The sequence below is a fragment of the Rhinolophus sinicus genome, linkage group LG03, assembly GCF_036562045.2.
Source record: "Rhinolophus sinicus isolate RSC01 linkage group LG03, ASM3656204v1, whole genome shotgun sequence".
Classification (NCBI taxonomy): Eukaryota; Metazoa; Chordata; class Mammalia; order Chiroptera; family Rhinolophidae; genus Rhinolophus; species Rhinolophus sinicus.
This window is the reverse complement of record NC_133753.1, coordinates 154,280,216-154,292,636: the sequence shown is the minus strand read 5'-3', so window position 1 is coordinate 154,292,636 and position 12,421 is coordinate 154,280,216. Positions and strand designations below refer to the sequence as shown.

General features: G+C 43.0%; 1 protein-coding gene and 1 pseudogene across 1 annotated transcript in view; one reads left to right on the top strand and one right to left on the bottom strand.

Annotated features, from left to right (window-relative positions):
- Nucleotides 1–2,411: 2,411 nt before the first annotated feature.
- Nucleotides 2,412–3,416, bottom strand: LOC109445680 (large ribosomal subunit protein uL24; annotated as a pseudogene).
- Nucleotides 3,417–6,875: 3,459 nt separating this feature from the next.
- The window catches only part of MAP1B (microtubule associated protein 1B), a 93,755-nt gene continuing 88,209 nt past the window's right edge, over nt 6,876–12,421 (top strand). The window contains exon 1 of the mRNA XM_019728087.2: nt 6,876–7,423. Coding sequence (XP_019583646.2) covers nt 7,240–7,423 — 184 coding nt within the window. The 5' untranslated portion in view covers nt 6,876–7,239. The remainder of the gene's footprint in view (nt 7,424–12,421) is intronic.

Sequence of the window (12,421 nt, the reverse complement as noted above, 5' to 3'; positions counted from 1 at the left end):
AAAACCAATTATCTGAGCCTCTGAAGGGGCTAAAATAGGAAGTAAAATAAAACCCAGAGAAATCAGGGGAGTGAAATAGTATAGATAAGAACAGACTCAATGAAAAAATACATACATATAATAGAAAACTATCAGTAATGCCAAATATAGTTTTTGGTAAAGATGATCAAAACTGATAAAACCACAGCAAGACTGAACAAGAACAACAAAAAGACAAAATACAAATTACCAAGATCAGAAATGTAAAAGAGAACTTAAGCCATCAAAATGATAACAAAACTCATTTCTTAGAAAGTTTATGGGAATTCACTGTAAAATGGCTTCATGTTACTGGGCTAGGTGCTTTAAGTATATTGCTTAGAAGCCATGCATGTAGTCACTGATACACTTATTGAGCAAATGCTCTATGCTGGGCACTGGGAATCCTCAGGTGAGCTGGTAGGTATGTGTGAGTGTGGGTGGATAGACATGGTTCTGGCCTCCATAGAGCAGAGAGTCCAGTGGTGAAGACAGACAAATTTTAACAGTTACATATAAAAATATAAAATTGGAATGATGATAAGTGCTACAAATAAAAAGTGGGGCATGGAGCTAAAGATGTGCATAAAAAGGTTAACTGACGTGGTGAGGAAAGTCAGAGAGGCTTCCCTAAGAAAGCGATGGCTGAGATGCTCTCTACAGGACAAGGAGATGTTAACTAGGTGACGTTAACTAGCAAGCGCTCTTGGTTGGGGGTTAGAATAAGGGGATAGGTCTTGCATTGGGAGAAAGCATGGCTTGATATAAAGTCAGTGTAGCTGAAGCTGAAAAGTAAGGATAAGTGGGGGGCTAGATAAAGCTGGGAAGATAAACAGGGATCAGACTTTGTGGGACCTTGTAGACCACACTAAGGAGTTTGATCTCTACCCTACAAACAATGGGAAGCTTCTGAAGAGGTCGAGTAGGGTTGGGGTAAAATAACCAGATCAGAAAACGTTACCCTCCATGTGGTCTGAAGCACGGATTGGATGTGGGTCCCAGTGGCTATGCTGATGCCAGGCAAATGACTATTGCTGCTGCACAGGAAAAAACAGTAGTTATAATACTGTTTATAATACAAACTGAACTGGAAATAACTCAATAATACCAATCAATAAAGAACTGATTAAATAAATTATAGTAAATAAAGATAATGGGTTAATATGCAGCTATAAAAAGGAATGAGGAATAGTAACATTAACTCCATATAATTATGAGGTTATCGACAGGCTATATTGTTAAGTGAAAAAACATTGTGTATATATGGTGTTGTTTATCTAAAAGATAAACATTTTAGTATATGTGCTGCTGAAGCGAGCACATATCTAAAAGATAAACATTTTAAAAACAGAAGGCTCAGCCAAGGAAAAGAGTTATTTATAGGGACAGAGAGGGAGCAGAGTAGAGGAGCAAGGGATAGAAACTGAAGTTCTTTGAATACAATTGTTTTGTAGATATGACTTTGACTTTGGAACCAAATATTTTACCTAGTTATAAAGCAAAATTAAGCATTAAAAAAATGAAACATATAAACCTAATTATGTATTGAGGTAGTGGCATAATCATATAAAAAAGAATTAATTCAGTGACTTTAAAACTGCATTCCTTTGGGTTATATCTAATAAAACATTTTTCAAAAAAATCTTAAACTGCTTTCAGTAATACTGTTGATATCAGTAGCATTTATATTGTTGTTCTGAGAGTTTTATGTATCAATTGTGGGATAAAACAAAAAAGTGGTCATTTTGGTGTCTTTGACAACTGGGAATTTTGGTTTTCTATTGTGATATATTCTAAGAACAAAAGTAATTCCACAAAAAATTTAAACTGCTTTTAGTAATCACATTGTTGGCAAGTCCATTTTTATCTGCGACTACTGCGAGTATAATTTGTATATATTGTCAGATAAAGAAAGTGAGAAATTCTCTGCTCTTCTAATCCCATCACCCTTGGTGTCTTTGACAACTGGAATGCTTGGCATAAGACAAAGGAAATACTGATGTAAGATTGAAGGTTAAGCGCAATCCCTGTAGTCCGTATCCTGAGTTGGCAGTACAGTACGAACTCAATAATGTATTTCACCTTGAAAAAAAATTTATTTTCTATTCCAGTCCGCTGAAAATATCTAGAAACAATGACAAGATAGTAGCACCAAGTCACTCCTGGTATCCAGATTACGGTCTCTAAATACCACTTCCCACTGAAGGAACCAGTGTGAGAGAAATGGCTAATTCCAGGTTCTGAGGTCAGATAAGTACCAGATGAGCTGGGAACATCTTATCATACCACTGGTCAAAGATGGGGAAATTAAAATAGCAATATGAATAATGACTTCAAGTCATATATATATATATATATATATATATTTTTTTTTTTTTTTTTTTTTTTTTTTTTTCATTTTAACAGTTTTTAATGAAAGCTGTATATAAGATTACTTTATTCCTGCGTCTTCTCAATTGTTTCTTCCTTGTGTTTGCCCTTTCCCTTTCCTACTTGGCGAGACTTGGCTTTCCGTTCAAGGGTCTTTTTGTGGTCTTTGTCCAGCTTTAGTCTAGTGACAACCCCCTTGCTGGGGTGAATGCCCATACACAGTTGTGCCATTAGCCTTCTCCCGCTGCACTCCTTCATTGTAGATGATGTGTTTCCTCCCTGGACTACTAGTAACCCTGGACTACTTTGCCAGTTTGCTGCCCTTTGGAGTGGCCTCGCACAGCCTGAACTTCATCATCCTTTCGGACGGGCATGGATCGAACACTGTACTTCTGTCTCAGCTCTCTGGAAAGAGGAGAAGATATAATCTTCCTGTGAATATGGGAAGGTGCACTGAAATGTCTTTTACAGTTCTTGCTCTGGTCAGAAGTCACAAAGGGGTTGAACTTCATTTTGGCTGCTGACACTTCAGTGATGGCCACAGAAATGAAGAGCCAAGTTATATTCTTAATGACACAAAAATTATTAATCACCTTTGGAGGATGTTATAGAATGAATTCATTATTTTGAAAATTAGCAAATAAAGAGAATAAATCATGTACTTATCCTTCTTTTCCTGCATTAACTGTACCTCAGGCTAAACAAGTGATAGGGTGATATTTCTAACAGATGTCTTCCAGGTGTCAGATGAAGAAAGAATAAAATTAGAAAATTATCATTTTCCAACCCTTAATGAAATAATAAATCTAGGTAATGATCACCAATGATTGCTAAGATCTCAGAACAAGGTCAGCCAGTCTTTAGGTGCCTCCTGACGGAAGAATACAATATCATCGACTTAAAAAGTATACTTACAAAAAATATATGTCAAACCTGCTTCTGATTGAGCCTTTAGATCTATCATTATACAGAAAATCCAGGAGATGGAAGAACATGTTAAATAATATAATAGGGATATAACCAGCAAAATTCAGACTTTGTGAAACAGCACAACAAATGTTTCCACTATTCAACAAACAGTTGCAAGCAAAAAAAAAAAAAAAAAAAGAATGGGAAGCCATAGATTAAAAGGGATTTAAGACATAGCAATCAATTGAAATAAATGGATCTCATTTAGATTTTACTTTAAACAAGCAAACTGTAAAAATCATTTGATTGGGGATAATGGGTGCATGGAGGTTTCTTATATATACTATTCTACTTTTATATATGTTTGATTTTTTTCATAGTAAATATTACATAATAACAACAAAAACAACTAACTCCTGTTGAGTGATTATTACATACAAGGCACTGTTCTAAGCACTTTACATATTTAAACTATCCCCCTGGTAGGTGAGATAGGTATTCATTTCCACTATATAAATGAGGAAACCAAGGCATAGAGTGATTACACATCTTGCCCAAGGCACACAGATAATAAACTATGGTGCTGGAATTCAAAATCAGACAGTCTGATTTCAGAACCCAATTTTTAACCTGTATACTACTACCTCTCACAAAGATGGTAGCTTGGACTAGGGTGGTGATAGTAGAGAGAAGTGGATAGATTGAAGAGATATTTGGGAGGTAAAACTGACCCGACTCCATGCTGAATTGCACATGGAGTTAAAGGTCAGGGAGGAGGCTAAGATGCCTGTGATGTTTCTGGCTTGCATCATAGGATAGATGGTGATACTGTTCACCGAAATAGGAAAAGTGATGAGGTCAGGTCTGGAGGGCCAAGATGATTCTGTTTTGGAGCATATTGAGTCTGAGGTGCCTTTGGGACATCTAGGTGACGTCAGGTGGCAGCAGGTAACACAGGCACCCTTATATGTTAGTTTTCCTTTCCCTGCTCCTTAGAACTATATCTTTTCTCTTGAGATGGGGGTGGGGGGCAGTTTTCTATTTTGTAGTATAATTTCATACTGTATTCTTGTTGTAGAAGTGTTGGTAGTGGAACATAACTTGATGTCACCTGCACAGTTTGTAAGGATACTTTTAATCCATTGTCCAAGAAACTGAGATGAGAGGTCTATTTATCAACCATGCTTGGAGAGCTTACTATCTTCCAATCACTGAATTAGGTACTTACACCTTATATCATTACTCCTATTACACAGTTATAAAGATACTATTCTTCCCAGTATATAGATGAAAAGATTGAAGGTCAAACAGAGTAAGTCACTTACCCAAAGTTACAAAGCTTTATGGTAACAATCAGCACATCTAGCCTGTGTTCTGTCATAATCTCTGTTTCTCAGTGTCCTCCTTGACAGGCGATCCCCTGATCACGGCACTGAACTGCCCTGACTCACACAGTAAGCGAGTCCTCCGGTTGTTATTTTCATCCAATCTTCTGTTATGACATGGAGAACAACTCTTTAACACCTCCCTAACATTTGCTAATCTCCACTTTTAATCTAGAGAAAATACAACTCAGGGTCAGAGTCCTGAGCAAATAACAGTATATCGCAGGAATTTAATTACATTATCTTATTTTCATTATTCTTAGTTTTAGGGATACCTTCTATTAACAAGTAAGATTAGTGTTTCCGCTCACACGGTAATAAAGAATTTCATTTAAAAATAAAATTAAGTAAAAGAAATAGAGCTAAAGAAAATGATTACATAAACAAAAGTAATGGTGGGTCAGAGAAATGGAAGATAATCACTAAATGGCTTCAGGCTCCAATGGCTGACCTTTAACAAACAGCGCTCCTCACCGTAACTTCTTCCCCAATTATGGATTTCTGTGCTGGCTTCACCTCTCTAACAGCAACCGAATGCCTTCTCTTGACAAAGATATAACCTGGTACCATCTCTCTTGGAAACTCTTTGTCACTGTCTACTGGTGAACACAACTCACCAGTGAGCTTGTCACAAACTCCAAGTGTTGAGGGCCAGATGGTATCTTTATTTCCCACTGATCATACTGTCATGTAGGATGGGCCACAGCCTTTGGCTGCCCACTATGTCTCCCATGCCAGGGTCTCAGGAAAGAACTAAGAATAAAAAGTATATATATCACCAGTAAGTCATGGTGGTTAACAGCTAAGATAACAGGCTATTTTGGAAATCTTAGCATATCTAGGTGATATTTTCTTTTTACTAGTATCCATTCTAGTATTAAAACTATATTGACTAGGCCGGCCCGGTGACTCAGGTGGTTAGAGCTCCATGCTCCTAACTCCGAAGGCTGCCGGTTCGATTCCCACATGGGCCAGTGGGCTCTCAAACACAAGGTTGCCAGTTCAATCCCTCGAGTCCTGCAAGGGATGGTGGGCTGCGTCCCCTGCAACTAGCAACTGCAACTGGACCTGGAGCTGAGCTGCGCCCTCCACAACTAAGACTGAAAGGACAACAACTTGAAGCTGAACGGCACCCTCCACAACTAAGATTGAAAGGACAACAGCTTGACTTGGAAAAAAGTCCTGAAAGTACACACTGTTCCCCAATAAAGTCAATAAAGTCCTGTTCCCCTTCCCCAATAAAAAAAAATCTTAAAATAAACACTATATTGACTACTCTAATTTCTATCTTCTTTTCTAAGCCTCTAATCCCCATCTTTTATGAGACTACCATGTCTGCACATTTTGTTTCTTCCTTACCACCACCTCCCTTTTCCTGGGACAGAAGCTATATTCAGTATGTTTGTAAGAAATGGTTGTAGATGGGCTGCCTTTAAACATTATTATGAGTTCTTCTAAACATAGACAAAGGCAATAAAAATTCCTAATGCTTCATATATTTTAAAAGACATCATTGTCACATGAAATAATTTTGCTTGTGTGTTCCCCAAGGAACTGAACAGTACATTATAGTCACTGTAATCCTGCCGGGTAGAGACAGTATCTTCTCTTTATTCGTTGTTATGCCTGATACTATCTGTGCAGCATATTATTAAGAAAAGAAATCTGTATGTAGGCTAATGCATCTGTATCCCTCTCATTTCCTATGGTCACCACAAAGCCAGTACATTTTCATCATGGGGCCTCGCAGAGTAGGGGCCAAAGCTTGAACAATAGTAGGTTTAGGTTTTGCATTTTTTATGTATCTTCAAGTGAAGCTGGTAAATACTGTGTGTCTTCCTAAATCCACAAGGCCAGAGAATAGACAGGTTGCATATTCCTGGGCGGGGTACCTTGAACACCAGGCCTGCTAGGCTATCAGAACTTCATCGCAGACGGGGACACAAGGCAGAGAAGCCTGACTTGTGCTCCCTCCTATATAAGATAGATACCCACATTCTGAAAATGGAACCCATCTCATTCTCCTATACAAACCGGGTAAGGGTTTGGAGCGCGCAGTGGGTGGGTGTGGGGTGCAGGTTGGAGTGTTTTCCTCCTTCACAGCTGCAACAGGGGCCCTCAGGGTTCCCCAACCCCGTGCCTCACAGCCCTGCCCTGACCATTGTCCGCACACCTCATCCCTCCGGCTTCCGGGCCTCGAGCGAGATGATTTGCTGCAGATGACATCAGCCCTGGGCCAACGGCTGGAAGAGCCGAGGCAGCCACCGCGTGAGGATGTGCCGGGTGGTCCTTTCCTCCTCCTCTTCCTCCTCCTCCCGGGCTCCTTGCCTAGTCTCCATATAAAAGCAGCGCCGCCTCCCCGCCCACTCTCACTCCCTACTCCTCTCCGCCGCGCGCTCTGAGAGGGCGGAGGGGGAGGCGGCGCGCAGCGCCAGGAGGAGGGGGGACGCAGGGGGCGGAGCGGAGACAGCACCTTCGGCGATAATCCTTTCTCCTGCCGCAGAGGAGAGGAGCGGCCGGAGCGGGACACTTCGCCGAGGCAAAGCGGGCAGTCAGGATGGCGACCGTGGTGGTGGAAGCCGCGGAGCCTGAGCTGTCCGGCAGCATCGCTAACCCGGCGGCGTCCACCTCGCCCAGCCTGTCGCATCGCTTCCTCGACAGCAAGTTCTACTTGCTAGTGGTCGTCGGCGAGATAGTGACCGAGGAGCACCTGCGACGCGCCATAGGCAACATCGAGCTCGGTAAGAGGCCCTGCGCCCCCAGGGAACGCGCTCAGGGAGACGTACAAACACGACCCCACCCAGGGCGCGCCCAGCACCCACCTCTCCCCGCCACCTCCCGCCTGGGGTCCTGCCTCTTTTCTAAGCCAATTTCAGAGACTAATGTGAATTTGATTTGAGACCCAGTGGGAGAGTCTCTTCTAACCTTGAGGGATCTGTCATCAGGCTGGGTCTGCAGATTCCAGCTGACCACCGCCTCTCCCGCTAAATGAAATGCAGGTATCAGAAGAGCAGAGGCCACAATAAAGCCGTAACCGCAGGAAGCAAAAGGGGTGGGGGTGGGAGAAGAGACCTGATGCTAACCACTCCTTTCAGTCCCCCTCTCACCCCCACAAAATGCTGGTACACGCCCCTCCACCCTCCACCTCGCCAGCAGACCGGAGACTTAGGCACCATGTGCCAGGGCCCGCTTGGGAATCATCCTCACCACAGCCACCTCAGCCCCCGAGAAATGCCTTTTCTGGTTTAAAGCCTTCCGATCTTTTCTTTCCTCGGAATGACTAGGCTAGTCCTAGCACCACGCCCGCTTCCCCACCCCCCTCAACCCCCCCGGGGACGCAGAGATGGAGAACCGCCTGCACTTCGTTCCCTGACGGCGCCAGCCTCGCTACCGCCCCTGGGACCTTGGTTGCAGCTTTGAGAAAGGACAATGGGACCCCAAGTTGCGGGGTGGGGCTTCTTCTTTTAAAAGTCTCAGCCTCGGGAGTGATGGCTTAGAGGGGGAGAGGGAGGGGTCGGCGGGTAGGGCCAGCGCCTCGCTCGGTGCGCGCACTAGGAGCGCGCTCCGCAGAGGCTGAATAGCGGTTTGCCAGGAACCCTGGGCGGGGCCGTGAGGGTCCCGCGGGCGCAGCCTCGGGCTCGCAGACCGACCCGCCCCCCAGCCCCACCCGGGCTGCGGCAGTCCTTCCACCTGCCCCCGCACTGCGGCGCCCACTTAGGGCGCAGCCCGCGGTGGCCTCGGGCTCAGGGTTGCTGCGTGCCCCCACCTCTCCCTCAGCCCAGCTTTGTTGCGCTCCAAGTGCCCGGGTGGGCAGCTTTGGCCTCTGCCTTTCCTTCCACCCCCGGCATCCCAGATCGCTCCTCGTCCCTGACAGAGGTCGCCGGGTCCCTCCGCAGCCCCAGCCCGCACTCTATTCTCTTGGGGTGGTGCTGAAGCGTTTCTGCCTGGAGACACCGGCGGGTGGGCGTGGTGCAGTCCGCACTGCGGTCTCTACGGCAGCCCGAGGCGGACAAAGGGCGTTCACGCAGCCCTCGGTCCCCGTTCCCGCCCCACCCCTATAAAAACCGAATGAAAAACCTTATTTTGGATGAAAAAACTGAATGCTTGTCAGTCATCTGCCTCTGCATTTGGAAACGGCCGCTGGTCCCCAGAACAAAAGGCTGCAGGGTGGGGACTGGAGTTGCAGACCTGGTTCTTTTGTTTAACTTTAAAGCACTGATTTTCCCTTTCAGATGAAAAAAAAAAGTGAGCAAAATTAAGATGTGCTGTTTTATTCGGAAAAAAATCAAGAATAAGAGATTCAAATAATGAAATGCCTTATTACAGCATCTCAATAACCCATATTTTCAAACTATAGGCCTTTAATCTGCTCTGTTCTAATTTAGTTCATTTGCACATTTTCTCCTTGGAAAAAATTCACACGTACTGACGTTGGGTGTGGCTACTGTATGAATCAATGACTTTGGGTTAACAACATTTTTTTTTGTCAGCACCATTGCCGGAGAATAATAATGCGTTAGGATGTGCTTTTCTATGTAGAAAATTTTCATAACCACCCAATGTGGTGCTAGGAGAGGGACCATCACCCCCATGTTAGAGGTGGGGGCCGCAGGAGGCAGGAAGGAGAAGGGGACCAGCTCAAGGTCACACCACTCATAAGTGACAGAAGTGTTACCCCTGCAGCATCGCTGGTTTTTCTGGCCCTATCTTGATGTTAGTGCACATCAGGCTAATATCAGGCTAATATCAGAGGAGATCAAACAGCAAATTTCAGGCTTGCCTTTGTATAGTCATTCACTTGTGGGCTGGGCCCCATGCAGGGAGTTGCTTCAGAAATCACCTTCCGACCATAATTATCTTCCTGCTTTGTTACTCTGTTGATCATCCTTTCAGTACCCCATTCCTCGGGGTTTAGTCAAGCTCTTGTATTTGAAGATAAAATAAACACATTCAAGTTCTGCTGTGAAATGCTCTCTTTACTCTTTTTTACACTATTAGCACTTAGTGATAACGTTCAGATTTGTCTTCCTGACTTTTTTTAATTAAAAAAAAATTTTTTTGAAGTATATAGACAGGAAAAGGCACACATACATGCGGAACTCAGTGAATTTTCACAAAATGAACACACCTGGGTTACGTAGAACAAGAACCAGACATGACTGGAACCCCCGAAGCCCCCTCATGTTCCCTTTTCAGTCACCATGCTTTCCTGAATTTTCATTCCCTAATTTGGTTAGGTTTTTGCATGAAACCCCGAAATGGCTGTATTGATCCCATTAAGAATCAACCGAGTAAGTGAGCAAAGCCATTTCCTTATGCACTGTAACAGATGATGCTTTTTCTCCGGAGATTGCTCTCCTGAGTCCTGGGGACTCGAATGCAGCCCAAGCTGCAGGGACTTTCAGTGCTAAGTGCCTCTGTAGCTTTTCAGAGCCTGAGATGACTTAGCAACAGGGCCAGTGGGCTCTGTTTCCCATGCCTGATACGCTGCTGCCTCAGCCTTCAGGACCCAGCTGGGCCTCCTCCAGAGGTCACTCTGATACCACTGCTGTTGTTGCTAGTGCCTGTGGGCTGTGTTGTGTGAAGCAAGATGGAGATGCTCCAGGGGGTTCGGCTCTGATTGTGTGCTGCAGGCTGGGAAGGCAGTTCAGCATCTGTTACTCTTGCTTCCTATTTGCCCTCCCACCTCAACTGATGCTTGGTTTGGAGACCTTGGTGACTTGGATTTTTACCGTCTGATTATTGAGGAAGCCTAGAAAATCAATCTGTAGGAAGATGGTGGTAATGCAGTAAATCAACAGGCCTGGAACATCCCAGAGTGGATGCTCAGTATATGCTTCTTGAAAATAAGGAAGAGAGGTGGTCACTCATTTTCTCAGCTATATTCAAAAGGCCTAATGTAGGGTTTGGTCATTTCTTAAGTTTGAAACAGTATTCTTTCCTTGCACTAGTCTAGCTTTATTTAGTTAGTTATGCAGGACTTTATGCCAAATGATTGTCATTATCACCAACTACCGTTCCTTGGCACCTCCTCTGCCCACTTCCTAAGTAGCCCCCCATCATAGACTTAACAGCCATACCATTTTTAGCAGCACCCCCGCTCTTTTGGTTTATTTTAGGATGTAGACTACATACATCCATGCTTTGCAAATTGAATTCTAGAGCCATGTGAAAGTTTTCATCGTTTCATTTTTATTGTTTTAAAGGAATACTGTCAGTTTGATGCTTTCAATCACTTTTAAAGAATATAACTTTCCTCTAGTTACATTGGTAATCAGCAAGATTTGTTCATAAAAAGATAGATGTGTATAACATCTACTGCTGTGGATTTTTAAATGTAAGTTTAGCTGATTACATTGTAACTTTTAGATGTCACTGTTGACTATTTTCAGTCTAAGATAGATAAGAGAAATAAGAACTTAGGAAAGTTTGGGATTTGGTTTTCACTTTACATTTAACAGGAGAAAATCAACACATGTTGGGGGTAAAAAAAATATTAGAGAGTATTAAATTTATTATTTTCATCTTCATATTTTTCAAAGTCAAAAGGCAGATGGATTTCTGCTTGTACTGCTTAATTGGTGTTATCTACTAATGGTTCTATGATCCATGCTGAAATATAAGCCAGTCCCCAAATTTAAGGTCATTAAATTGATGATTTATTGTTAATCTTCTCTACAAGCTTACTTTTTAAATAAGTTCTAACTTTTAGACCAATAAATTATTATAAATCACTTCTTTTGTCTCTAGTGTGAGATGCTATTCAAGACCTAAATTATCATCATTTGAAATGATGAGCAGTGTGTGTAAGATAGTGTCTGCGTTACACATCACATATATATTACAAACATCAAGTTGTTGGCTTAAAAACAGGAAGAAAGTAATTGAACGTTAGATCAAGGCAAAAAATAGGAAAACTTCTCTGAGAAATAAAACCTTGAATTTAGCATTTCATTTCTTTTAATTCATAGAGTTTATGATTCTAATCTGACTTCAAATCACTTCTTAGCATAGTTTTACAAATAGAATCTTATGGTTATAGGTTCATCATTTAGGTACATGCAAAAAAATATTCAAAAGGCTACTTCTCAGAAGGAGCAACTGAAGCTCGTAGAGGAGAAGCAACCTGTCAAAGGCCAAATAACTGTCAAGTAGAACCCATGTGCTGGTTCAGCATGTAACGCTTGGACATTTTGTTCTGCTTTCTTCAATCTCCTATCTCTTAGAAATATAGATTTTAGCCTTCAAATGGGAGGTGCTTTTTAAAAATGGTTGGTTTTATTAAATAATCCTATAAAGTGTTTGCACGACTGGTAAACTTGGCCAGATCTAACCTGTATGAAGTGAGGCAACCTGGCTCCTCATTGTTCGCTCTGACCTCTCCTGTGATGACCCATCCCCCCCACACCCACACACACTCACATACAACCTTTTCTCCTTTTTCCATCTGTAAACTTCATGTGTACTTTAGCCTCCCCGTTGTGCACCAATACCCTCTGGGGTCAGAGAACTGAGATGGAAAGATCCTTTGTTACTCCCTGGTCACTGGCTGGAGAAATGGCTGACAGAGTAATGGCACTGCCTTCCAGGGTTGGGCAACAGTCTCCGATTAGGCAGGAGAGCTCTCAGGCTGCCTGGGCATGGCCCAACCTCCCAGGGGTGACAGATGTCATCCAGGCCCAGCAGTTTAAAAAGTGGAGATTGATCTCCTCCACCTGGTGGAGTTGTTCTGTTTTGCC